The 26,224-nt window shown below is 48.6% G+C and overlaps 1 protein-coding gene across 2 annotated transcripts in view; it reads right to left on the bottom strand.

The window, feature by feature from the left end:
- The window catches only part of LOC147673937 (methyltransferase-like protein 25B), a 361,337-nt gene that overhangs the window by 271,982 nt on the left and 63,131 nt on the right, over positions 1 to 26,224 (bottom strand). For both annotated transcript variants that reach the window (XM_086945027.1, XM_086945026.1), the window contains exon 4: positions 8,865 to 9,078. In XM_086945027.1, the coding sequence (XP_086801153.1) occupies positions 8,865 to 9,078 (214 nt within the window). The remainder of the gene's footprint in view (positions 1 to 8,864; positions 9,079 to 26,224) is intronic.

Raw genomic sequence — 26,224 nt, 5'->3', positions numbered from 1 at the left:
AGGATTACCAGGATCCATATGTCCCCTTTTTTGGGTTCCGTACATACTTCTGTAAGAAAGTGGCTATCTTTGAGTTAACTTCCGGCGTGGTTGTCACCTTGCCTGGAGGGGCGGAATGAAGGCATTCTGCCCTGAGGGAAGCCTATACCTCCTTCTCCAGAGTTTTACGTAATAACCCTGCAACAAATGCAGAGAATTGCGGGAGGGCGTCCATTCTGAGGACCGAGGGTGTATTAAATCCTCCGGAACCGACATATCGGAGAGCTCCTCCACCTCCTAGGGGGTGTCCGATGTGGGGGGGCACTATGGAGCGCCAGGGTCTAGAGTGGCCTGCCTCATCTGCTGAATCCCCACAAGGATTCCTCATCATCTTCCTAAAAAGTGGGATCTCTGGGATGTCTGGGGTGGTATCCTATACTCCTGCCGCTGGTCTTGCTAAGAACGGCCCTCTTCAGGCATTCAAAGGCACCCACATCCATGCCTGAGGCGCTTTTGTGCTTTGTGACGCGCTGGGTCATTCTGCCTAGTAAGCATATGCTATTTGCATTATGCGGCGCTCAAAGGGTCCCATGGCTTCTGCCACTGCTTGGTGAATGGACGCATCTGCCGCATCAAAATATTTTATTACACAAAACATTGGTCCCTATTTATGGCCAGAATAATGTACAGAAACAATAATCATCCACTTGATAAGTGATGTCTTTTGTCCAGCCGGACAAGAATTTATTTATTTTAATTTTTTTTTTATTTTTGGTAAACCTTTATTGTTACGTAAAGCCGTTACAATTACGGGCCTACAACCATCACGGCCGGCCATTAGTTCAGAGACGGTCAAAGCAAATTAATCAAGCCATAAGAATGCAACAGTCCGCCTCCCAAATGCCCCGTTGTAGCTCAGGATAATGTCTGTACCATATTGGTACCAGGATTAAAGAGGTTTCTTTTAAATTTTAGGAAGGAGCAGGATCTGGTGCCGCACAATCAAATAATACCAAAGCAAGAGGTTATCATAGATCAGGATATTCAGTCAGGACTACTGCAGGCAGGACGTTAGAGCTAGCGCACATTAATCAGGACAAACAATAAGCTGTACATTTCGCCCACCAATACAGTGTACGCCCGCTGTAACGTAAAACTTTACAAAGACATCCACCCTTGTAATTTGAACCATTAGAACGTACGGAGAGCAACCTATTACTCGGTTCTAAGAAAGAGAAGAAGAAGAGGAAAAGTAAAGGGAAAGCCGAGAGAAACAAAAGAGAAAAAAGAGGCCCTAGAAACAGAAAAAGGAAAAAAAAACAGTAGTACCCCTCCCCTAACCCCCCACCCTGCACCCCTGCCTAAAGCTACACCCTCCCCCTTAGCAGCGTGCCTGTCGCCCAGTGTGTGGAACCCGAAATATAGAAGAGAGAGGAAGAATAAAAGAAAAAGATATATCGGGGGTCCCTAGTAAAGGCCCCCGCCCCCCGCGTAGCTTACAATTATAACAGCGCCGTTGCAAAATATCCAGGACACCAACCGAAACAGGACAGCAGTCTCCACGCCATCTCACCCAGTCACCCAACCTCGATAAGGGCCCCCCCTTTCAGCAACTGAAGAAGACGATCACCATTTTGCAACCCAGACCCACCCGGCCATAATCAGAGACGTGTCCCAGTCCGTTCAATGCATAGCCAAACAATCAAAGTACCAGAAGTACAATAGGCAGGGATGCCCGGAGGAAGGCAGGAAATCTTGCAGTACACCAGGACACGACTCACTCCAATGCCGTTCACAGCCCACGACCATTTCCTGAGCAGCAAGACAAAGTCCGGTTCAGAAAAAGTGTGCAGTTCGCTTTGTCCGGGTTGCATGACGATATCAGCCATCGTGAAAGGGCAACAGATGAGACCCCACGAGCCTCACATCCGATGGAATCCCCGACCACTACATGTACCCATGGACCAGGCGCCATTCCGACGATTCGCTTTGTAACGACCCAGGAGTCCCCATGCACAAAACTCTCACTTATCAGCAACATGTAGGGTCGTGTAGAAACACCCATCCGGGTCTCACCAGAGATTGTAGAGGGAGCCACTAACCAAAGTCACATGGAGAAAATACAGGCATCAGGCTCTCCCATACTTCCACATGTGCCGGGGTCTGATCGCCATGTTAATCCAATCCACACTTTGTGCTGTCAGTACACGGGGGGGGGGGCATACGATCTCCGCGCTCCGGTTGAAATGCACGTCGCCATCACCACGGGCGGGTACGGCTCCATGAGGACGATGCTTCCAAACGGGGCTCACGGCATAAGTGCCGCCGGAGCCCACACCAGAGCCGCCATCTTGTGCATCGTCCGAGCGTCCCCCCGGTTGCACACAATGTGGTAGCCATCTCCACTTCCCATCCGATGGTCCCATCCATGCCACTCAGTGCATCCGAGAGATGCCAAATCGCCATGTATCAACCGGCTCCGATCACCTGAAGTGCGGGATACAGTCAGCTGTAAGCGGGTCGCGCGAAGCTCCATCAGGGAGACAAAGAGCGTCGTCGCTTGTCCTCGTTCTGCAAGGCAGCAATCGGGGGAGGGGGGGGTCCGTCCGGCATGGGGGGACGGCACGCAGCAGCGAAAGCTAGGTTCACGTTCGGGGTAGGGCAGAACGCCTCGGCGGGTGACCGGCATTTTCCGGGTCTTCATGGCCGTTGTTATTCCACTAGCGGCCGGCAGCAGTATCACGCAAGGTCCCGGCTCCGGGACTCGCGTAGGCCACACCGACCGGGAGGACATATTTCCGTCCCCAGAGCTCGGAGAGCCTCCGGAGTCACTCTCGGCGGGTCAGGTCCCTCTCCGACGTCCAAGAATATATCAGCAGCGCCGCCTCGACAGCTGGATCCGGCAGTAGGGGGAGAAGGTCGACGGAGCCGGGAGCCCGGGCGACCATCTTGGTCGCCGACCTGGCTCCGCCCCAAGAAATTTATTTTTAACGTTCAGATGGATTTCACAAGATGTGAGAACCTAATTAATGACAAGCGGGCACAGCCGTGACCCTTAACATTCAAGACAAAACAACAAAAAGAGTGGCCAAAAGGGCAAAGCAAAAATCTGTCTGTATACTTGTAGTCAGTGTTACAGACTTAAATTATTCTGAACCCATCATTGCATTTTTGCAATATTACATTAACCCCTTCGGTGCTCATGACGGAACGGTTCCGTCATGAGCGTCGGTTGGCCTGTGCTTATGACGGAACCGTTCCGTCATGGTTCCATAAGCCCAATGGAACAATCAGCACAGCGCGAAAATCCGCACCGCGCTGAAGGGGTTAACATATTGCATATGGGGTTTTGTGGTCGACGACGTTTCGATGCCGTTTTTAAATATAGGGCATCATCATCAGGACAAGAATTATCATCATTGTTGTCTTACACATGAATTATTTACACTATGCCTTTTGTCGCATTACTTCACACACAATAATTAGATGGGAGGAAAGGGGAGGAAAAACAAAAGATAAACATGAATTTTAGCCATGTTACTTTGAGTCTCAGAAAGCTGAGTGAAGTGATAAAAACGGTGAGTGAAGAAGTGTTGTTTAAAAACCAAGTGAGAGTCATGGCGATTAATTTGAATACGGCGCAAGGTGTTCGTGGGGTCAAGGGGGAAGGAGAGTGAACAATGGAACATTGTGAAGGTGAACCATTTTGTTAAAAGCACTGGTTCTATAACAAGGAGCTTGGGTCCTAAAAACGGCGGTGTTGGCGTAAAGGCGGCTCTGTCATGACCAGCTGTGTAAAAGGTTCATTGGTGGATGCCCGAGTGTTCGAGGCAGGGTAAAAACAGTGACTGGTGGTTTGTGATTAAACCGCAGTGCGAAGGCTGGCCAAATGTGTGCGGCATGATAAAAACAGTGAATGGTGGTTTGAATTAAGCCGCTGTGCGAAAACTCGCGATCAAGGTGAAAAAATGATACACTCGGCATGCAGGGTTAGCGGCCGCTACGAGAAGCAATCAATTAACAAGGGGGGATGGCCTACATGGAAGTTCGAATACATGCATAGTGAGCGGCCATGAGGAGGATTACATAAAGGTAGACCTACGTTCAAGGTTTCCTCGTGGTCTTAACAATTCATAAAAAATGACGGCTTCATGAGCGTTCTGTAGAGAAATAAACAGTTGGTCAAGGCACCCGTGTAGGCAGTAGCCGGGAATGAGGAGTGAAAAGGGTAGGCATATTTACCATTTAAAACAAGACCAGATCATAATAGTAAGTTTCTGGATCCATCTGGGTTCGAGCGCAATAGCTCAATCCACCTGAGTTCGAGCGCAATAGCTCAATCTAGAAAGGGGGCAGGCGGGGGTAGGTTAGCAGGCCCGAAGGCAACGTTTCATAACATTCAGTGCAAACAATCCAGAAAGGAGAGTTACTTACTGCAAGACTCGGGAGCACTGTGGCGAATACGGCGGTCCGATGTGCTGTGGTTTCTAGTAGGTGGGGCAGAGTATCAAGCCTCGTGGGTTGCCAACAGCGAGGAAGGACTATGGTGCTGAGTGTCTGGTGATGAAATGGGGAATCGCAGTGGCCATTTTAAGGTGGTGAAGTGATAAAAAGTGAATTTGGAAGCTCAAGGTCTACAGTGCACAAGACGGCGCATGTGACTTTAAAAGAATACATTCCACAAAATGCTATCAAATATACAGGGCATTTTAGACAGGAATTACAGTAGGGAGGTCCAGTCTTCAAGGCGGTTTAGGACGTTCCGAATGCTGTTGGTTTTCAGAATCCAGTGGAGTTCTTCTTTGTTGAGCAATTGGGATATGTCCGCTCCCCTGGGAGGTGGTTTGATGATAGTTACAACTGTCCAAAGTAGGTCTTTTTCACTATGGCCTTTTTCTGAGAAATGTTCCACAAGTGGTGCGTAGGCCGTTTTGCACCGGATCCTGCTGCGATGCTGGCCAATTCGAAGTTTCACTTTTTGGCTTGTCTGCCCTATGTAGATAAGCATTCAGGGACTTAAAATGGCATACACCAGGTTTGCAGAATTACAATTGGAAAAGTATTTACGGTCGAATTTGATGGTGCCATACTCAAAAGTCTTGCCTTCAATTGTAGAGTCACAACATACACAATTTCCACATTTAGTATGGCCTGTGAGAGGAGGGAGACCCCATACGTCATTTATTGTAGTTTTAAGGGGTTGCTGTGGAAGAGATGCCCTTACTAGGTGGTCTTTAATGTTCTTGGCTCTTTTAAAGGTGAACATTGGGCGGTCCAGTGTCAGTTGGCCCGCGTTAAGAACTGGCCAGTGTTTGAGCACACTTTTTTTAATGGTATTGAATGCTGGTGAGAATGTGGTGACACAGATGAGCCTATCTTGTTCTTTTTTTTGTTTGGGCTCCAAAAGGGTTTCTCTTGGGCAATACCAGGCCCTTTTAAGGGAACGGCGCACCAGTTTGCACGGGTAGCCTCTGCTTCTGAGTTTTTTGCTGAGGGTTTTTGCTTCGGTAAAATAATCCTCTTTGAAATAACAGTTACGCCTGATGCGTAGAAACTGGGAAAAGGGGAGGGAATCTCAGAGGGGCCCGTGGATGGTGACTGGTATACTCTAACAGAGTGTTGTGCTCTGTTGGTTTGCGATGCAAAGAGGTGGTTAGGCGGCCTTCAGTATGTTTTATTTCTAAGTCCAGGAATGGGATTGAGTCTTTATTAGTGGACAATGTGTATTTTAGGCGTCCACTATTATTGTTTAGCCAGTGTTGAAAACACGTGAGATTGTCAGGGGATTCAGTCCATAATAGGAAGATATCGTCAATATATCTTTTCCACAAGGCGATGCCATTGTGGAAAGGGTTAGACGTATCCAAAATGCTGTTGGTCTCCAGGTGGTCCATGTACAAGATAGCAAGGTTAGGGGCACAAATTGCTCCCATGGAAGTACCTCTAACCTGGCCATATAACTGTCCTTCGAAAAGAAAAAAAAAATTTTCAGGCAAATTTCCAATAGCTGGAGAATGAACACAGATGGAACATTATGAGGGCGTATGCGTGTTTCAAGCACTTTTTCAATGACACAGAGGGATTCATATTGTGGGATGTTAGTGTACAGTGATTCCACATCCAGCGTACACATGGTGCTGGATGTGGGTTAAAATGGGTGGTCTTCGATTAGGTTTATCATGGCCATACTGTCCTTGATGTAGCATGTGGTCTCAGGGACAAATGGTTTTATAAAAAAATCTATGTAATGGCCCAGTGGTTCTAGGGCAGTGGTTATTGTGGGTTTTTATGGATTTTGGGAAGGCAATAGATAACAGGGGTACGGAGAGATTTTATGTTGAGGAAATCGAACTCTTTTTTGGACAAAAAACCTGAGTCAAGTGCCTCTGTGGTGACTTTAGTGATAAATTCCTGGATCTCGCCAGTGGGATAGCGTGGGAGATTAATGTAATGTTCGCTGTTATTAAGTTGGCGTAGTATTTCCTTTTTGTAAAGTTCGATATCCTGGATCCCTATGCCCCCTCCCTTGTCTGCGGGTTTTATAATCAGGGACTGGTTGTTTTTAAGGGAGGTAATGGCGTTTTTTTCATCGAGTGTGATGTTGTAGGGAGTAAAGGACCTCTTATTCTCGAGGTTGGTCAGGTCCTTGAGAACCAATTTCTCAAAGGTTGGTATCTCAGGTGGGATCATACCGGCTGTAGGGGAGAATTTTGAGGGAGGCTTGAAGGGGGTGTAGCAATGTTTAGATGGGGAGGGATTGAGAATGAAGAAACTGTGTAGGCGAATTTTCCTAAAAAATCTCAAGAGTTCTATTTGTGCGTCCTGAAAGTTGGGACATACTGTGGGGACAAAAGAGAGTCCTCTGCTCAGGAGTGACACTTCATTGCTGGACAAGATATGTTCAGTGAGGTTAAAGATTGGGAGGGAACCATTCTTTAATTCATTGGTGGTGTTATTAGCAATGTGGTCAGATGTTGCTACCAACGATAAAGCTGGCGGCGTGTGAACCGCTCGCCTGGAGGGTTCAGTGGTTTGGCCCATGTCTGGGGCTGCTTTCCCCTGCCCCTCGGTTGGCCCCGGCCCCCTTCTAAAAAAGTACGGTTAGAAGGGCCTGGACTATCACTTTGATCTGATTGTCCTGATGAATCAGCTGAGCTGTCAGTAAATCCTACATACTGTTGTTTCCTATTGAACCTCTCCCAGGGTCTTTGGTTTTGTGGGCCGTTATAGGGGCGGTTAGTATAGTAGTCTTTGGCCAGATAGGGGTACGCTCTTTCTTGATTAAAGTTCTTGATATCTTTGCGTACTTTAATCGTTTTTTGTTCAGTTCAAATTTGTGAAAATCTTCAATAGTTTTGCTTATTTGGTCAAGAAGTTTACTGGTTTCAGAGCTGGTATTATTGTCTTTAATCTGTTTTTCAAGATCTGCTATTTCTGTACTCAGTTTTTGTAGCTCTTCTGTAGCAATGTCAATCCCGAGCACCATCCAGTGCCGGGAGCATGTTGTGCAAATGTAGCTGAAACCATTCAAATATTTAGGGTTGCTGGTGAAGACCCCTGGCACATTGCGTACTTGTAGACCCAATGGGATAGTATTGGATTTCAAGTAATCCGTTAGTAGTCTGATCATTAAGATTAGTCGTACCTCTTTTTTCTTTAGTTTCTCTAAGTCATCCACTAATGATGTACTTTAACCCGGATGGTGTTTCTGCTGAAAGCATAAAAATATTTGTCATCAATAGGAAGAACCTGCAGGGACTCTTCGTCTGCATTTCATCCTCCATGATGCTAGAGCGGACGCGAAAGTGGCTAGGGCAAAAGACAGGCCGAGTTCACTACAAAGCGTTCTATGCGCTAGTAGGGAACCTACTGTATCATAATGCCAATTTTTGTGTGACTGAATCACAAATTTTTGTGCCGCTGAGCATGCCGGCCGGATATTACTTCCTGTAGGGGCGACTCACTCTAAAATATCCCAGGAGTCTCACTAGTCTGGCCCCACTCCCAACAGCCGCATCGCACCAACAGTGCCCCTTGCGCCTCACGGCGTGAATACAGACCCGCGATGTGGGTGACCGGCTGCAATGCAATCAATACAGACCCACACTTCGGTGGTTGTAAGGGCTTCCAGACTCTTCAGGCTCTCTGCGTGTCGGGAATTCGCGCAGGCGCAGACTGGAACTCGCCGATTCCACCGTCCAAAGCGGCCAGGATCAACAAGTCAGTTGCGTGCCCCCGACACTCCCGACACGCTCTGCACCGCTTGCCTGGCTTCATGAGGGGGCTGAGAGCCGTGCCTACTAGCGCTCCCGCGGCCCCGAGAAAGGCTGAAAAGCAAACGCTCATAAATTATAACACCACAGCGCAAAAGTACATCAAGAGCAGAGCTGAACCATACAAAGCGATACCATTTAAAAATACACCATTTCCCCACCCAACCCTGACGATCGAGAGAGACAGATGACTTAACTTCTGGCAGCATGAAAGAAAGAGGAGGTGACACAGGAAGCACACGCCCTCGTGGGTGAGGTGGACTGGCTAATGGTGGACTGTACATGACCTTACTGAAGCACCATGGGAGTGCTAGTTTTTTGTTTATAAAGTTGAAGTTGAGGCTGCTGGAAAGAGGGATAAAGAAAGTTTGAGCATAATCCTCGCCTCCGTGTCCTTAATAAAATTTAAACTTTACATCATGATTACTAGCAAATTCTTCATTTCAAACTACAACAGAATTGTTTCCTAAGCATAACATTCAGCCTTCTAAACTTTGTCATTTTCTCAGTCAAACTGTGTTCCTGTGTCAATTTAAAATCCTTGGTGGAAACCTAGTAAACATAAAGGCACTTAAGAAATAAGTGTATTCTAAAGTTGTTCTAGAGACTGACCTTGCCCAGTTGACGAATTTCATGTTGTTTTTTCGGTTTCACATGCTTCCGGAAGATGTGGTTCAGCAGAGAGCTTTGACTGTGGTTGTTATCAAATTCCTCTTGAATGCTACTGCTCACCTCACAGCTCTGGCACTTGGGGCTTCTAGGATAGGCGAGGGCCTGTGCTGCGATTTTCAACGCCAGCAAAGAGAGCGGCCACACAGATCTGTAACTGAAAGTACACAGAAGCCGTCCAGTCAACTTGCAATACCACAGGTCCTGAAATATTTCTTTGGATTAACACAAAACTTTCCTGGGCTGTTAGCAAGTGCAATTTCCATTTACCAAACAGGGATATTGGGAAACATCACAGGAATTTGTACATTCATTTTTCAAGGTACAAAAGATGTGACCTACCTCAGAGCAAAGAAAAAAGCAAAAGCAACAGATTTTAGATAATGCTGTTATTACTTGCTAATCAGATTTAAATTCTTTTTGATACAAGACATCACTTTATACTACTTTAGCACACATGCTGCTAGGCTACGTTTGTATAGCACTGTACTTTGGGGGAGGCCTTCAGAGAGTTTGCAACATATTTTATTCTCACACTGTGGATGTGCCAGTTGGCAGAGGATGGATCTCATGGCCTACTGAAGATCTAGCAGGCCCAGGTTATGTAGTACTCCATGATTTCTCAATTTCTGTGCTACTACAAATGGATGGTAACCCCTGAGTTTAAGTGTTTAAGTAGGCCTGAATATATCTGCAGGACCAAGATGTATATGTACATATATTACCCAGTGGCAGTCATCGCTGGGTAGTTATAGTTAGGATCTTGTTTCCATAAAAAATGAATTTTTTGGTTGTTTAAATCTTTGGCAGAATTTGACAAATCATCACGAAACTTAAAAAAAATATATTTTACACCTCAGCTCTTTCCTGGAACGTTTCATGGTGATCCGTTGAGTGGAGGCCGAGATAAAGAGGGAGTCCCAAAATACGTTTTTCCCATTCATTTTTCACTGGAACTTTAGACACAGCTACAGCCTAAATGGCTTAACAGATTTACACCATATTTGGCAGAAAGCTAGATCATGATCCAGAAAGAATGCTTTTTGGGATTTGGTGTAAAGCAGTTCATCAGTTTTTGAGCAATTAATACTCAAAAATATTGAAGATTTCACACAGGGGAACATCCGCGGGGTGGAGAGGAGATCTGATTAGATCAACAAGGATGTGGTAGCAGCCATTTTAGGACTTAGGACCCAGTCCTGAGTCCTACTAAAAATAGTTTCAAAAGATATAAGGGGGAATAGGGGATCCCCTGATCCCCTATTCCTGGTGGTGAGGTCCCAGATTGACCCAGCCTGGGGCCAAATATGTTCTTTGTAAATAAAAATGTTGCCAGCAAACAATCAAAAATAAAAGTATGGGGGCACGTTGTCACCCTGATTGGCTTCATGATTCCCATGCTACTTCCATGTGCCTTAATCTTGAACCAACTGCTAAATAAAAACGTTAAAAAAAAAAAAGTATGGGGGTGCAAGTTATAATTAACTAAGGGAGTGAGTTATAGCTACTTGAGACAACTTTAACCAGTGAATTTCAGTGGTTTTGTATGTTTCAAACACCATATTTACAACCCACGGTCAGGCAATGCCAGCCACACACACCCAGAGAGAGGCTGGATGAAGGGCCTGGCAACAACCAACCACAAGGGGCCGAGTAGGGAGCTCCAGGGCTCCCGTGGCCGCAGTGGCTGCCCTGCTAGCACTTACCCATCCATTCTTTAAAAACAATATATATATATTGGGAGGGGGTGTGTGTGGCCTTTCCCTACCCCCCAAGTCTTTACAGCCCCTCGGGACTGCAATACCCCAGGACTGTATTGTTTTTTATGGGGAGGGGGCCATGTGTCACCCCTATCTTAGACTTTAGGGCCTCAGGAACCCCATCCCCCAGGGCCTTTCTTTTTAATTAAGGAGAGGGGTGAGACAGTTTCTTTGAGGTCAGCTTGATTCCCGCAATAAAGTGAAGTGCAACAAATTTATGTTTGAAAATAAAACCTGGCAGGCGTGGGGCAGCCAGGATATAGCTCATTGTGGCACATTTTGTGATGCAGCGAAATGGTTTTTAAAAGGAGCAATATTTTCATCTGAAAACCGGGATCACTCCATTCAGCCTGATGCCAGGTCGTTTGCCAGATGCTCACAGTTCAAGAAAGTAAAGTGTGGAAGCAGAGAGAGAAGGGGGAAGGAGAAAGATAGAAGGTCTCCCAGGTTTGCATACCTGACGGGGAGTACTGTAGAGACAATCAAGCTTCCGCTGTTGTTTAGATTATTCATCAAAACGCCACGTGTGGGTTTTGAAGCAGTTTAAGATGTTTTTTGTTTTTTTGTGATGTTAAGTGCGTGGCGATTTTCCTTTGAGAATTTACTGGAATCCGGTACTTGCTTTGATGCAGTTGCAGGCATGGCGTTGTTGTTTAAAAGTAGGGGTCTTGGCAAGAGGGCCTAGTGCCGAGTTCTTAGCCTATGCCCACTAAGTGGTGAGCTTCCAGGTGTGTCTTCAACTGATAGCCCGACCATCTCTGTAGAAGGGAGCTTATGGCATTTTTCACTCGGCCAGAAGGAGATATTTTACTGCTCTGCAATTCAATTGTGTGTTCCCCTAATCGAAGAATGCCAGCACCGATTGCCTCCTAGAGCAAATTTCTCTCTGTTTGAAGGGCACCTTTAACAGCTGTTTCCTTTCTTGCAGTAGCTCCTTGCAGGTACAGATGAAGTGCAGAATGTTTCCTGTTCCCGTATCACACAAGCTGCAAGCAGTTTGGGTCGGTGGCCTCTGCCAGGGTGGGAGATTCTAGGTGCATGGGAGGAGGCACAGTTGATGCCTATGGAATTTCCTTTTTAGCGTTTAGGGTTAGCCCTGGTTGAAATATATATTTTTTTTAATTACATTTTTTATTTTTAATGAAAACACACCAACCAAAGACCGGTACATATAAAAAATAGAGTCATTGTACAAAATACACTCTCCAGTACATACTGGCGTTCTACATAATGCCATTCAGCCCATGGCGGATTGGCGGTACAAGCAAAAAGGTTTTCGTTATACATTTCCTGGCAATAGTGCAAGACCTGATTATAAATCAGCTGCAAATGGATGGTAACAGGGAGTGAGGGATGGAGAGATTTAGAACGTCACCCCTACGGGGGAGAAGCCAGCAACTCCACTGTCAACTGGGCCATCAGTGCCCGTCTGTCTCTCTGGCGTTCCACCGTTGGAGAAATGCAGATGCCTCCTCTGTATCTATTCCATTTCCCCCACTTCTGGTCCCACTTTTTGGGGGAAACTTGGTCCTTGAATACTGACTTTTCAGCCGCCATGGTGCTATTCATGTCGTTTGCCCAGTCACCCAGGCATGGAACTGAAGCCACCCTCCAGTGTTGTGCAATGTTCCGCTTCGCTATGATGAAGCCCATGGAGGCCCATGTTTGCTCAGCCTGAGTAAGATCGAACGCCCCTCATATATTTAGTAAGCATAGCTGGGGAGACAACGCAATGGATTTACCTCCCGCCCTCTCGAGTTGACGGACGATTCTCGTCCAGTAGTCGTGACTATGTGGGCAATCCCATACAATATGAAACAAGCATTTGCAATGCAATAGGTCTCGCATTAGGAAAGTTTGAGCTATTGGTCTTGTAAATGACAATTTTTTTTATTTATGTGTTTTTAAAAATAGCTAAATTAATAGCTTTGTCATTTACAATGCCAATAGTTATAACATTCGCAAATGTTTTGTACTAGGCACACAATTGTCTTACTGACATATAATTTGTATAAGACTGTGCTGAAAATGCATGGTGTTGTCCTACTTTTCTCTACACTTCCTGAGAAGAGACCCTTTTATCCCCTTTAATGACCTTGAGAAGGTCAGGCTTGCTCACTGTGTTATGTTGCTGCAATTTGTTTTGAGTTCCCTGTCCATCCCCGAGTACATTAGATCATACAGAGGTACTAAATTACATTAAATAAAGAGAACTGTTTTGAAACCTGAAACATTCACAAAGCCCATCATGCCTTCCTGATGACGCCATTAGTTTAACAAGGAGACATGTCCATTTGGAATGCCCACATATGACTAAATAATTAGAACAAGTGTATTACATGGTAGTAATATTATGGTCTAATAAATCTGGTTAGTGCTCGCCCTCAGCTGAATGACTTCAAACTGCTCTCAATTGCGATGGCACTGAAAATTGCAGCCTGGTAAAGCGATTTGCCCAAAATCACCCAATCTGATCTAACCAGGAAGCTGGGATTTTGATCTCTACTTCCCGAATCAAACATTGCATTGTGTGGATGGTCACTTCTCTAATATTTCACACCAAAGACAAAGCTCTGGGCTTTTATATTCCTGCGAGTAATTTGCATAGTTTTCAGTAAATTCCATGTTACATTAATGTGACGGAAAAAAAAAATTCTTAAGAAAAGGACAAAGTTAAGGGCAATCAAACAGAACTATTTGGGAAGTGTCAACACATTAGTGGAAGCAACTATAAACATTAGCATAACAAGGAGGTTTAAGAGATCCGACAAGCATTCACGGGGACAGGCGAAGCACCGCCTGGTTGCAGACAAACACGAAGGCACACTTTCTGCATTTAAACTCCCAGAGCAAGTGCAAGCAGTAAAGTAACAGTGGGGGCAGAGAGGAGTGTGGCCCTGCACAGGAACAGACTGCAGGAGGCCAGCACTGCCTGGCACTGGTTTCAACAGCCTGCTTTCCGTGTGGCCGCTGCCTGCTGCCTCGAAGTCTGCTGATTTCCACCTGCACAGCAGCAAGAAGGGGGGACTGAGGCGGAGCCCACGGTCCTGGACTTGGGGCCTCGGTTTCACCTACGCTAACTACCCTCGCTTGATACCCCTGCATTAATGCAGAAAGGAAGACCCCACCTGCATGTGGTGCGGTGCACTACAGAGCATGAAAACTCGCACTTCAGAAAGAAAACAACCTGTTGTAGGCCGACACGAAATTGGAAAACGGCGGCCCTGAGCACTCCCTGCAAGTGTGTGTGCAATCTACACGTCTCCAGCATTACCTCGTTCCGAATTTAATGAAGTGTCCCTTTTGGGGTACGGAAATGTTATTTAGGTACAAGATGACTATTCATTCGGCAGTCACTTTTTGCAATAGATGGCTGAACACGTGGAGGGGCCTCTACGCCACCCCCATGGACACCAACACAACCTACAACAATGACAAACATTCCACCGCAAAAATAACAAGTTCATGTTGTAGGGTGCCGCCGCGCTGCCCGCGGCGACCCGGAAGCTCTTAGCCGGCCGGCCAATCCGGTCGCGGCCGACCGGAAGTCCCGCCTCCCGAGGTCCGCGAGCTGCCAGCGCATGGAGCGCCCTGCAGGTCCGAATCAGCCCGGGTCCCCAGGAGGGGGCCGGGGAGAAGGAGGAGTGTGGCGCCTGTTGCGGGGCTCCTCGGACCTGAGGGAGCCCCGATTGTGAAGAGACAAGACGCGCCGCGCAGTGAGGAGCGGAGCGCGAGAGGAGCCCGCCGGAAGAGCGCAGTCGGTGAGTGAGGCCCAGGGCTGAAGTGAAGTGCGTGCGTGCCTGTGTGTATGCCTGGGAGGGGTGGGGGAGGGGGGGGGAGTGTGCGCGCGCGTGTGTGCGGGAGGGAATGTGTGTGCGCATGCGTGACTGTGTGATTGAGAGAGAATGCGAGGTAGGGGATAGTGTGCCTGTATGTGTGCCTGTATGTGTGTCGTATGCCTGCGTGTGCATGCGCGCGCCTGTGTGTGTGTGTGTGCGTGCATGCAGAGGGGTGGGGGCTTCCTGTGTGTGTGTGAGCAAGGGATTTGCTTCGCGCATGCGCAGCTACCAGACGCTCGCTCCCGAGGTGAAATCTGACCTCGTCAAAGCGCGCGTCTGGTAGCTGTCCACATTCCTTAATACGGGGCCACAAAAGGTCTGAAGCAGACACTCTCAATGCTCACGCATTGAGAGTAGGTCTGCTCGACCTAAAAAGGTGCCCATCTGGTTGCAGTGTCGAAGGCAAAGTGGATCAGGGCGTCTACCGAGCCGGAACAGGAGTTTTGCATCTAAATATGCTCGGTGGAGGATATTGAGTTGGAGCAGACGCAAGCGCATCGGGATGGCTATTTCCCGGGGTGAAGCTAGAGCGACCCGCCATTTGTCATCCTCCATATCTCCCAAATCCCTCTCCCACACCTCTCTAAGTTTCAGCATCGAGTCAGAGCGATTGTTGACCAACTTCTTATAGGTGAGCGAAATGGCCTTGTGGTCCATAAGATCCAACAACAAGCGGTCCTCCAGGGGGGAAGAATCTCTAGGTAGGACGGAGGATACCGCATGAGTGAACTGTAGGTACTTGAACGTCTCTGACGGAGCCAACTGGTATTTAGCTTGAAGCTCCGGGAACGATGCCAGCCTCCCCTTGACCCAGATATCTCGTACTGTGGAAATTCCAATCAAATCCCACTTGTCGAACCCCGGACAACAGCTAAGATGACCTAGAATATCAGGCTCCCACAGGGGGGTGTCCTTCGTCAGGCGCATGCGCCATCCTAATTTTCTGGTGACCTCTTGCCAAATCTCGACCGTGCACGCCGTGGGGCCCGTTAAGTTAAGTTTGCGGGGATTGGTATAAAGTGCCCTATTGTAACCGCCCTGACCAAGGAGCCAGTGATCCGTGTGGAAATTAGGTTTGTTGTGAGGCTCAAATACCCAGCGATTAACCACCATCAGTTGGGATGCCTGGTAATAAAGTCGGACATCTGGTAAAGCGATGCCCCCATCATACCACCCCATGGTAAGCTTGTTCATTGCGATGCGCGGCATGCGACCCTCTCATAGCAGACCCCGCAATGTTCCATCAATTTGGGAAAAATAAGAATCCGGGATCCGGATAGGTGTATTCTGTAGAACATAAAGAAAGCACGGTAGCGCTAACATTTTGAAAAGGGACACACTTCCGAGAAGAGTGAGAGGGAGAGAGCGCCAATGCACGGTGTCGGATTTGAAACGCTGGAGGGGTCCAAGCAAGTTGCGCTCGTAGAAGAGATCAGGGTCAGGAGTGATGAAAATGCCCAGATAATGAAAGCCCTGAGGTGCTACTGGGATATCAAAACATCGCGGGTTCGCTGGGGGGAACCCCATAACGCGAACATCTGAGGCTTAGACCAATTGATCTGATATCCAGAATGGGCGCCGAAAATATGAAAAATGTGGAGCATCTGTCGTAGCAACCGCGCAGGGGAAGCCAAGTATAAGAGGATATCGTCGGCATATAAGGAGATACGGTCCTCATGAGATGCCGTCCATTTAAATCCCCAAATCCCCGGATCGCCCCAGACCCGCACCGCAACAGGCTCCAAGACAAGGGCGAAAAGCAGTGGTGACAAGGGGCAGCCTTGCCTCGTGCCCCGATGAAGCGAGAAAGTGGCCGGATAGTGGTTATTAACAACGACGTGCGCCGTGGGGTGGGTATACAATAACCAAATCCAACGGATGAATTTGGGATCAAGCCCTAATCGGGCCAGAACGGTGAAGAGGAAATCCCACTCAATGGTATCGAAAGCCATTGAGACGTCCAAAGACAAAAGAATTGCGTCTTATTCGATGGTATGCAGTCTGCCAAGGACTCCGTACACTCGCCGCAGGTTCCGGGCGGTGTTTCTCCCCGGCATAAACCCAGATTGATCTGGATGGACTCCTCCAGACTCGAAACCTCGGCCTCCAACTCCGATACCCTCCTAGTCTGCTCAGCTCTATGTCCCACCATGAGTGATAACGCCCTGCCTTTAATGACTGCCCCGAAGGCACCCTATAACGTCTCTGCAGAATCAACAGATCCAACGTTTCCGCAAAATAATATTCAGCGTCTTTGCGGAGAGCATCTCTGATATGTGGAATCTTCAGCGCCCACGGATTCACAGAAATAGTGCAGGGGCGTCCCCCAGTGCGAGAGCCCAGGGTCGTCAGAACGGGGAAATGGTCGGAGATACCACGGGCCAGGCAACCGGACCTAGTGAAAAGCTGAACATCATGGGCATGAGTGAATAGTCTATCCTCGACTAACTGCCATGCACCCCGGATTGGAACGTAAAGCGAGTGTGTGATGAGTTGAACCATCGCCAAATATCTACCACCCCCAGAGCATTCGCAAACTCAGACAATTGTGACCCCTCGAGGGGTCTCCTCGGGGTGGTAGACGGTCCAAAGAACCATCCATGGTGAGATTGAAGTCCCCACCCAAGACCAACACCCCAAGTGGCAAGTCCAGCAGCAGGGTCCCTAAATCACAAAGCGGCAAGCGCTGTAGTCCGGGGGGGGGCATAGACAGGAACAGTGTTAATAACAAGCCCTTCCCAGGAGCCCGAGACAGCTGCATATCTGCCTTTAGTGTCAGTTCAGGAGTTATGGATGATGTAGGGGCAACCCTTCCAAAGCAAGATCCCCAACCCCTGGAGCCCGAGGTAAACCCAGAGTGTACCACCATTTTGTATCCTTTCCTATTCAGGGCGCCACAGGAGTTGCCAATCAAGTGTGTCACCTGCAACAACCCCAGGTCAAGCTCGTTGCACTTAGTGTATTGTAGCACAATGACCCATTTAATTTTATCCCCCAATCCGTTAACATTCCAAGTGGACAAATTAAGTGTTAGATCACGGGCCATATCGTCCAACTAATCGGTATTAAGTATTGGCGGCTAGTGGAGCATGGGTGTGTGCAGCTGGGCCGGATGCCCCAAACGCCAATGGCCAGTGAATGGATGGGAGTAATAAAGAAGTGGACTACATCTTGTACCGGTGTGGAACAAAACACAAACAAAAACAAATGGCATACATAAGATTCCAGCAATCCCAGTGATACTGCAACCGAACAGGATAAGGCCAACAACCAATCCATCATCTGTTTTCGAGGTCCTATGGAGAAAACATGCCTAAACAACAACAGTGCCACAAAGAACACCCCAAGCCAATCCCCCCACCATCCCCCAACCCCAACGTGCAGTCCCCGAACCCCCCCACCCTGCCTCCCTGCTTGGCGGTAACACAACCTCCTGCCCCCCCCCAACTAGCAGAGTGCCTATCGCCCACCCTTGCAAGAACTTGTGGGGCCGTGGAGCCAAACCAAGCATACAGCCCCAAGAAAAAACAGCATATGTTTCAATATTGAATCAAAGCAGCCAAAAGTATTTGCAGCAACAAAAAAAAAACATTGTCAAGGGCCAAGCGCATGCTTCACATCTTCACACATGGCATACCAGGGAGCTGGCCGGGGTGCCGGTCCATAAGAACAGCTAGGACAGTCTACCTTCTGAGGACTCAGGACTGATGCAACATGAGCAGTTAGATCAAACCCCAGTGTTCACAGTCTGACAGAGTATAACGTCCGCCACCAAAAGAAATATATACAGACCAGTTATTCGGCACCACCAACCGCCTCAGATAATTCCATGTGTGACGAGCCTACACCGGAAGTTGGGGTATTATCGTCCATCCTCGTACTTCGGGCATGGTGGTTACGTCGGCCTGCCGTTCGCCATTCCTCCAGCCAGTCCCAGGCCTCCTCCGGAGTGGTGAAGAACCAGGATTTCCCTTCAGACTCCACTCTCAGCTTGGATGGGAACATCATCGCATACTTCACATCCTTGTCACTAAGCGTCTTCTTGACCTCCAGGAAACCTCTTCATTGTCATTGCACCTTGAGGGTGAAGTCTGGAAAAAAGTTATGCGACTGCTTTGAAATTCCACTGGCGGGGCGGAGCAGCACACTGCAGGATGACATCCCGGTCGCAGAAGTTGAAGATCCGGGCGAGGAGCGGCCGTGGAGGGGCCCCAGGCCGCGGTCAGCCACCAGGCACCCGGTGCGCCTGCTCCACAGAGAAGAAGTTAGAAAGTTCACGTGGTCTGAGGAGGTTGATGATCAGATCTTCCACGAAGAGGTCCGCGGATGGCCCCTCCACGCGTTCCAGCACACCAATAATGCGGGCGTTGTTCCGCCTGGAGCGCCCTTCATAATTGTCCAACTACGCCTCCAGCTTCGCGGCATGTGATTGTAGATCTTCCACCTTCCTCTGCAGCTCGGACGTATACTCTACCAGGGAGGTTGTCTTTACTTCAACATCCTTGAGGCGAGAGTTCATGGTGTGCATATCCTCCCTGATGAGAGACACCTCAGTGGAGATTGTATCAATCCTTGATTCCAGAGACGTACGGACGGTAGTAATCAAGGACGTGCGGACGGTAGTAATGGCATCGAGTATGTCCTGCAACGTCGGGTCTGTCTTTTTCCCTCCGGATTCAGGTTTGTTGGGAGCGGTGGGTCTGCCCTTAGGGCTCGAACCGGAACCTCCGTCCCAGGTGAATTTCGTGAGTTTGGCTTGGAGGGCTACTTTTGAGCCGCGACCCCCCACCATGGTGGGTGTAGAACTCCCTTGCAGAGCTCCCCAATGCAGGATGTAGAGAGAAGATTGGAGTAACAGGAGTAAAAGCACCAGTCGCTGCACTTAATTCCAGATAGTCTGCGGGGGCAGAGGTACCAACACTAGTGTGCGTTAGAGTGATCTTCCAGTCCCGGCTCGTGCTTCAGGCCGCACAGGGTGCGCACCTGGGCCATACACCAATGGCGGCAGAGGGGGAAAAGAAAGATCTGTAAAACAGGTCCACACAGCAGGGGGGGCTGAGCAGCAGCAATCAATGGTGGTCAGAGGCACAAGGCCGCAAAGCCAGATAACAGACAAGTTAGGGGGGGGCACCTCAGTACCAGTAATCAGGCCTGTGCACACTTGCCACACATGCCAAAGATGGCCGTTCAACACCGGCAGTAGTGGAAGGGCCTGGGTAAGAGAGAAGAATGGAGGCCTCTGGTCACCGCCACAGACCCCCAGGCAGATGAGACCTCCCGGAGATCAGGAGAGCAGGGCATTGTCTCAGCCCAGAGCAGCAAGCATGGGGGCAGACGTCACCTCTCCCACTCGCTAACTGGCGGTAACCCGCAGTAGTAGGGCCGGCTCCCTCGTTAATGCGTCAGGGACGCACTCACCGGTCCCTTCCTATCCTCCGTCCACCGCCGCTGCAAATTCCCAGTGGCGCCAGGCACCACCCCGCAAAGTCCCTGGCGGGCGACAGCAAAAGTCCGGACCGTCCCGCACGCAGCAGCGGGGTGCCGCGCGCTGTTTCACGGGCCCTCTGGTCACTCAGAGGCAGCCCTCAGGGCTCTGTTCAGCTCGATGATGTCGATCGCGTGGCGGTACCTCCGCTGCTCCACCCAGGTCACCGCGGGTATCAAAATGACGGCTGGCCCTTCCGGAGATGGATTGCTACAGTTGTATGTGCACTTTAGGGACAAATATGCAGAGATTCAAGCGGATATATGACTCGGTCGGCAGAGCCAGACGACTAGGCTGCCATCTTGTGCCCGGATTGGCCATGCCCCCGGTTGAAATATTTTTGAGGTTCAAGCTTTTTGTAAGTGTTAAGGGTCATTCAAGCATGAGATCTGGTCGAGAAAGTAGCCTTGTCCTCTATCAGTGAGAGTAATTTTACAGACTTCCAAACCAGTTTCTTGAAAGTTGAGTGAGGGAGCTGTGTATTCCAAAGGTCAGTGAGCCCAACGGTTTCCAGAGATTCCTCCAAGTAGCTTCTTGCAGGGGAGGTATCCCTCTGCTGGAGTTCTGGCCATAAAAGTTGTTTTAAGGTATTTGGAGTGGAGGATCTGATCTTGTTTCAGCAGATGATATAAGCTTCAGGCCTTTGGTTGTGGGCACACTTCTGAAGCGGTGAGATTCCCCACCCAGTTTCACCTGGACCCAGGTGTCTGTGTGGAGAAGTGCCAAGATGTTTAGGACAGCTTGTGGAATTCCCCAGGATGCCAGCTTCCCCCCACAGGCTTCCCCTCTCGACGTTATCGAAGGCAGCACTGAAGTCGATGAAGCATAAGTATAATGGATGGTTGGCAGTTTTGGCTGTGTCGATAAGTAATGAAATTGCAAGGATGTTTGTTGTTGTACCTGATGTTTCGAAGAAACCAGTCTGATTTAAAAGTATTATCATGTTTGTGTCCGCTCAGGCTGTCAGGTCCTCTAGTATGGTGCCCGCAAAGTATTTTGCCTCATTGTGAATCAGTTGCAAACAAAACAGGTGATGGACAGAATGTGGATCAATGTCACACATTCACCCCAGTCCAATGATCTGGGCCCAAATCCATCGTTTTTTTGCACTCCACACCACCCTGGGTTAGACAATGGCGATATGCAAATCAGCTCTGACCCTGTGCCCCATGGGAACAGTCCAGTCCGAACTACAAAAGCCATGTCCTTCCCAGAACGGAATCAAGCATCCGAGGACCGGACCGGTTTCGAGGTAACACCTCTCATCAGCCCGGCTAGCTTGACTCCAGTGGTGTGGAGTGCCTGGGACCCACGTCTGAGCATCCCCAGCGCACTTATGGCGGCAATTGCAAACAAAACAGGTGATGGACAGAATGTGGATCAATGTCACATATTCACCCCAGTCCAAAGATCTGGGCCCAAATCCATCGTTTTTTTGCACTCCACACCACCCTGGGTTAGACAATGGCGATATGCAAATCAGCTCTGACCCTGTGCCCCATGGGAACAGTCCAGTCCGAACTACAAAAGCCATGTCCTTCCCAGAACGGAATCAAGCATCCGAGGACCGGACCGGTTTCGAGGTAACACCTCTCATCAGCCCGGCTAGCTTGACTCCAGTGGTGTGGAGTGCCTGGGACCCACGTCTGAGCATCCCCAGCGCACTTATGGCGGCAATTGCAAACAAAACAGGTGATGGACAGAATGTGGATCAATGTCACACATTCACCCCAGTCCAAAGATCTAGGCCCAAATCCATCGTTTTTTTGCACTCCACACCACCCTGGGTTAGACAATGGCGATATGCAAATCAGCTCTGACCCTGTGCCCCATGGGAACAGTCCAGTCCGAACTACAAAAGCCATGTCCTTCCCAGAACGGAATCAAGCATCCGAGGACCGGACCGGTTTCGAGGTAACACCTCTCATCAGCCCGGCTAGCTTGACTCCAGTGGTGTGGGGTGCCTGGGACCCACGTCTGAGCATCCCCAGCACACTTATGGCGGCAATTGCAAACAAAACATGTGATGGACAGAATGTGGATCAATGTCACACATTCACCCCAGTCCAAAGATCTGGGCCCAAATCCATCGTTTTTTTGCACTCCACACCACCCTGGGTTAGACAATGATTTTTGTTTGTCATTGTGAATCAGTGCCACTAAGCGGTGATTGCCCGGCAGGGCCTTGTCACCACTCTTATGGATCGGTACAATTGTCGAGCCCTCCCATGACTCTGGTATTCTATTTAATAAACTGACTTCATAGAGAAGGGTTTGCAAAATATTTGCCCAATCAGCCTCCTTCTGTTTGAACTGTGCCGGTGGAATGCAGTTCGGGCCCGGGGCCCCTTCTCTTCTCCCTTTTGCAATCTGCTTCTTTATTAAGAGTGTTGTTGAGACACTGGCCTCATGCTCAGATGTGTGATCGGTGACAGGCCTGGGTGACGCGGCTGCCTCCTTTAGGTCTGCACCTTGGCGATCCCTTGATGAGAATCTGTTTAGATTGATTTTTTTGGTCACCCCTAGTTTGAGGATTGAAATGCTCAGTTAATAATATTGCTCAGGTTTCTCCTGTAATGTGTGACGAGATGCCCTTGTGATGAGGGTGGATTATTGCGTTCACTGTTTGCCAAAAGCAGGCGCTGTCATTGTGGTTTATGTCGTGCAGGAGCCTTGCCCCTGTTTCTTCTTCTTGCTCTATATTAATTCTCCATTTCAGTTTTTTTTGTGCGTTTTTTTGTTGTCCCAGGTGGAGTCGATGTCTTCAAGCCCCTGGCTGACTTCTCAAAGATCTTAGAGTGCCGTTTATTGATCTTTTTAGAAGCGTTAATTGGACCCTTTGAGCTTTTGGGATCCTGTTTCCCCGGCTGAGTGCACGGCAATGATGTTTTTCAGATTGCGAGGCATAGAGATAGAAAAATGTAGCAGTAAAGTGTTCCCAGTTGGTTAAGCGGTCCTTGTGTCTCTTTTAGTTAAGATCTTGTTTTCGTAGGAAATGCATTTTTGGGTTGTTTAAATCTTTGGCAGAGTTTGACAAATCATCACGAAACTTAACAAATATATATTTTACACCTCAGCTCCTTCCTGGAAAGTTTCAGGGTGATCCGTTGAGTGGAGGCCGAGAAAAAGAGGGAGTCCCAAAATACGTTTCTCCCATTCATTTTTCACTGGAACTTTAGATACAGCTACAGCCTAAATGGCTTAGCAGATTTACACCATATTTGGCAGAAAGCTAGATCATGATCCAGAAAGAATGCTTTTTGTGATTTGGTGTAAAGCCGTTCGTGGGCGAGTCGAAGTCTTAAAGCCCCTGGCTGCCTTCTCAGAGATCTTAGAGTGCCATTTACTGATCTTTTTAGAAGCTTTAATTGGACCCTTTGCGCTTTCGGGATCCTGTTTCCCGGCTGAGTGCAAAGCAATGATGTTTTTCAGACGGTGAGGCATAGAGATAAAAAAAAATTTGCAGTAAAGTGTTCCCAGTTGGTTAAGTGGTCCTTTGTGTCTGTTGGTAGTGACTGAAAGAGGTTAATTTCTGCTGTTGATAGGGACCTAACCTTTGACACCGCACATTTGATCCTCCTGAGGTTTGAGGTGTAACTAGTGCCTAAGGCCACTTCTCTGTAGATGGAAGAGGGTGCGGTTGCTATTAAAAGAGTTTCTTGTGGTCGGTGATCACTGTCTCCTTTGTTCTCCAATATAAAACCATGGTTGCAGGGAAACAGTGAAAGGCTTACAAACGTGTAGTCTAGTATGGAGCATGTTGAAGAGGAGTAGTGTGATGGCATGGGGAGGAGTCTCCTGGGAATCTTTCATTGAGAGCCCTAAAGTTGAGATGTTCTAGGTCTTCCAGGAGGCGATTGTTGTTGCAGCTCTTGCTTCCATGTAGCTGTGGGCATTGGGACAAGATGTTGCAGAGTGAAGTTTGGGTGCTGGCCTCTACCTACAGTTATGCCAAAGAGGTATAGCTTTAGGTCCCCGGAGAAAATGAAGTTTGGGGTTTCAATCTCTGTAATGAAGCTTGTCACTTGGCCTATTAGCTTTTCTGAGTCCTTGGCTTTGTGTTTTGGATGGATGTTTGTGTTGACTAGCACCACCTCATCTTGTCCACCCCAGAGGGACATGGTGATCTTGACTGCTATGGTGCCAGCCGAAAAAGAGCCAACTAGTGTTGCAATGTTATGCTGGTCGTGGATACATAGGTTGCCAGTCCTCCCGAACGGTGGTCAAATTTGCCTCACTCTGCGGCTGATTTGGAGAAGCTCACATTGCCTTGTAGATAGTGTGGGTCAGCGAGCCATGTTTCCTGCAGCATGATTATGTCATATGTATTTAGATACAGCAGGAATTCCGGATCCAAAGTTTTTGTTGAAAGGCTGTTAATATTCCACGAGCATAGGCAGAGTGCGATGTCCTTTATTTTCGTGCCACCTTCTTTCTCTTGGCACTGTCATTGCGTTTCTGGAAAGATGGTTCTGGTTATAAGTCCAAGGCTTGAAGGTCTATTTCGAGGTGCTGGTTCTGCCCAGGGTCTATGTTGAAGGTCCGCAATAGAGTTGGCCCTCCACTGGGGTGATTGTCCCAAGGCCCCTCTGAGCACTGAGCTGTTGCACCCTTGTGGTTTTGCGAGTATGGTCCTTGGAATTGGTGCGAGTGGAGGTGACGGGTATCCTGGGTTTTGGTGAAGGGCGATTTCAATTCCCCAAACTTTGAAGATACAATGTTCTGCTAGTCAGTTGAGGTCAGGTCAACAAGTATTGGGATTATCTGCAGCAGCCTTAGGATGTTCCCTCTGTTCAGAGTGTCCTGATGCCCTCTTGAAATGTACATGGGTTTAAAAAGCGTAGAGTTTGTTTCCAGCTGCAATATACTCAGTGATTGTATTGTCTGGTATGGTTTGTTGTCAAACACCCCTGTTCTGTGTTGGAGGATAAGGTGAGTTGCTTCCTTTAGATGTATTTTCACTCCCTTTCTAGGTGATTCACAGAGTTGCTTTCTCTGGATTTGTTTAGATTGTGATTGTCCTGGGGTATGCCTGTTCAGGGGAGTGCAGGGAGTTCCGTTCTATCTGTGCGGTGTGCTGCCGGCTTGGGCCTTCATTGATGAGTGGGGCCAAGTGTCCAGTAGTGTGCACCGTGTCCCTATATGACACGATTTTGTTGTCTGAGTAATCGTGGCCAAACCCATTACTTGTGTCCCTGTTTGTCTCCATGCCCTTTGGGGCTGCTGGCACTGGTGCTGGTGTGTGTCTCTCCGTTGCTGCTGGTGGCCAAGTCTGCTCTCAGGTGGTGGGACAGATGATGGGTACTTCTATGCGGAGCCTTCTCGCATAGTGCTGGAGCTCCATTTTCGTTTTTGTTGTCTGTACGTGGTCGTACAGTGTTTTGTGATGGGAGGGAGACTCCTTGGTCACATTGGTTGCCAGGTTGGTTGTCTGGAGTCAACCGATCCTTGTTTTGAGTGCTTAAAGCATATGGCTGTATGTATGCGTTTGTGCGTTGTCCAGAGAAGATGGGGAAGAGTGATGTTGGGTTCAACAGAGTTTTCTGATTGTGCCCTTTCCTTTTCTGCTTGCGGGGCTGCTTGGAGTTGAGCTACGGGGTGTAAACTCCTTCTTGAGGTGCCTTGGGCAATACTCCAAGCGATCTTGTTGTCCAGGTGGCTTCCTTGATGTCTGAGCTTGCCTGCTGGCTCTGTTGGCACTGTTCCAGGTTGTTCAAGTTGTTTTGCTGCACCTGAACCGCCCAGGGGGTCATGTTATTTCTTATTACAGGCACGCTTGTAGGAGCTGTAGCTGAGCTCCTCATGTCCTTCTACATGCTATTTAGCATTGAGGGGAGAGTGGATAGTTTGTCTACTATGACGCTGCAGCCGCAGTTGGTTTGGACCTCAGATTGAGCTCTCTTTATTTGACCGTTGAGATCCCTCAGTTTCTCATCAATGCCTGCAGTATACAGTGCCATGGTGTTTAAAAGGGAAGGCTGGATATCCATCTTGTCAGACTGATATTGGAGCGCTTCGACAGCAAGTTGCATGGTATTTAGGAGGAGGGAGACCCAAGTGCTGCCGGCTTGTTCTTTGGAGATTGCGTCACCCTTGCGCTCATCCTTAGTCGCCTCACTAGTCGTTAAGCTCCTGCCAAGTCAGAGCAAACTGCTATGTCCCGGGGGTGGGCAACCCAGGACATGGCAGGTGCCTGACCTGGAAGGTGGCGGTCCCCTA

The sequence above is a fragment of the Lissotriton vulgaris genome, chromosome 12, assembly GCF_964263255.1.
Source record: "Lissotriton vulgaris chromosome 12, aLisVul1.2, whole genome shotgun sequence".
Lineage (NCBI taxonomy): Eukaryota > Metazoa > Chordata > Amphibia > Caudata > Salamandridae > Lissotriton > Lissotriton vulgaris.
This window is presented reverse-complemented; position numbering and strand designations above follow the sequence as displayed.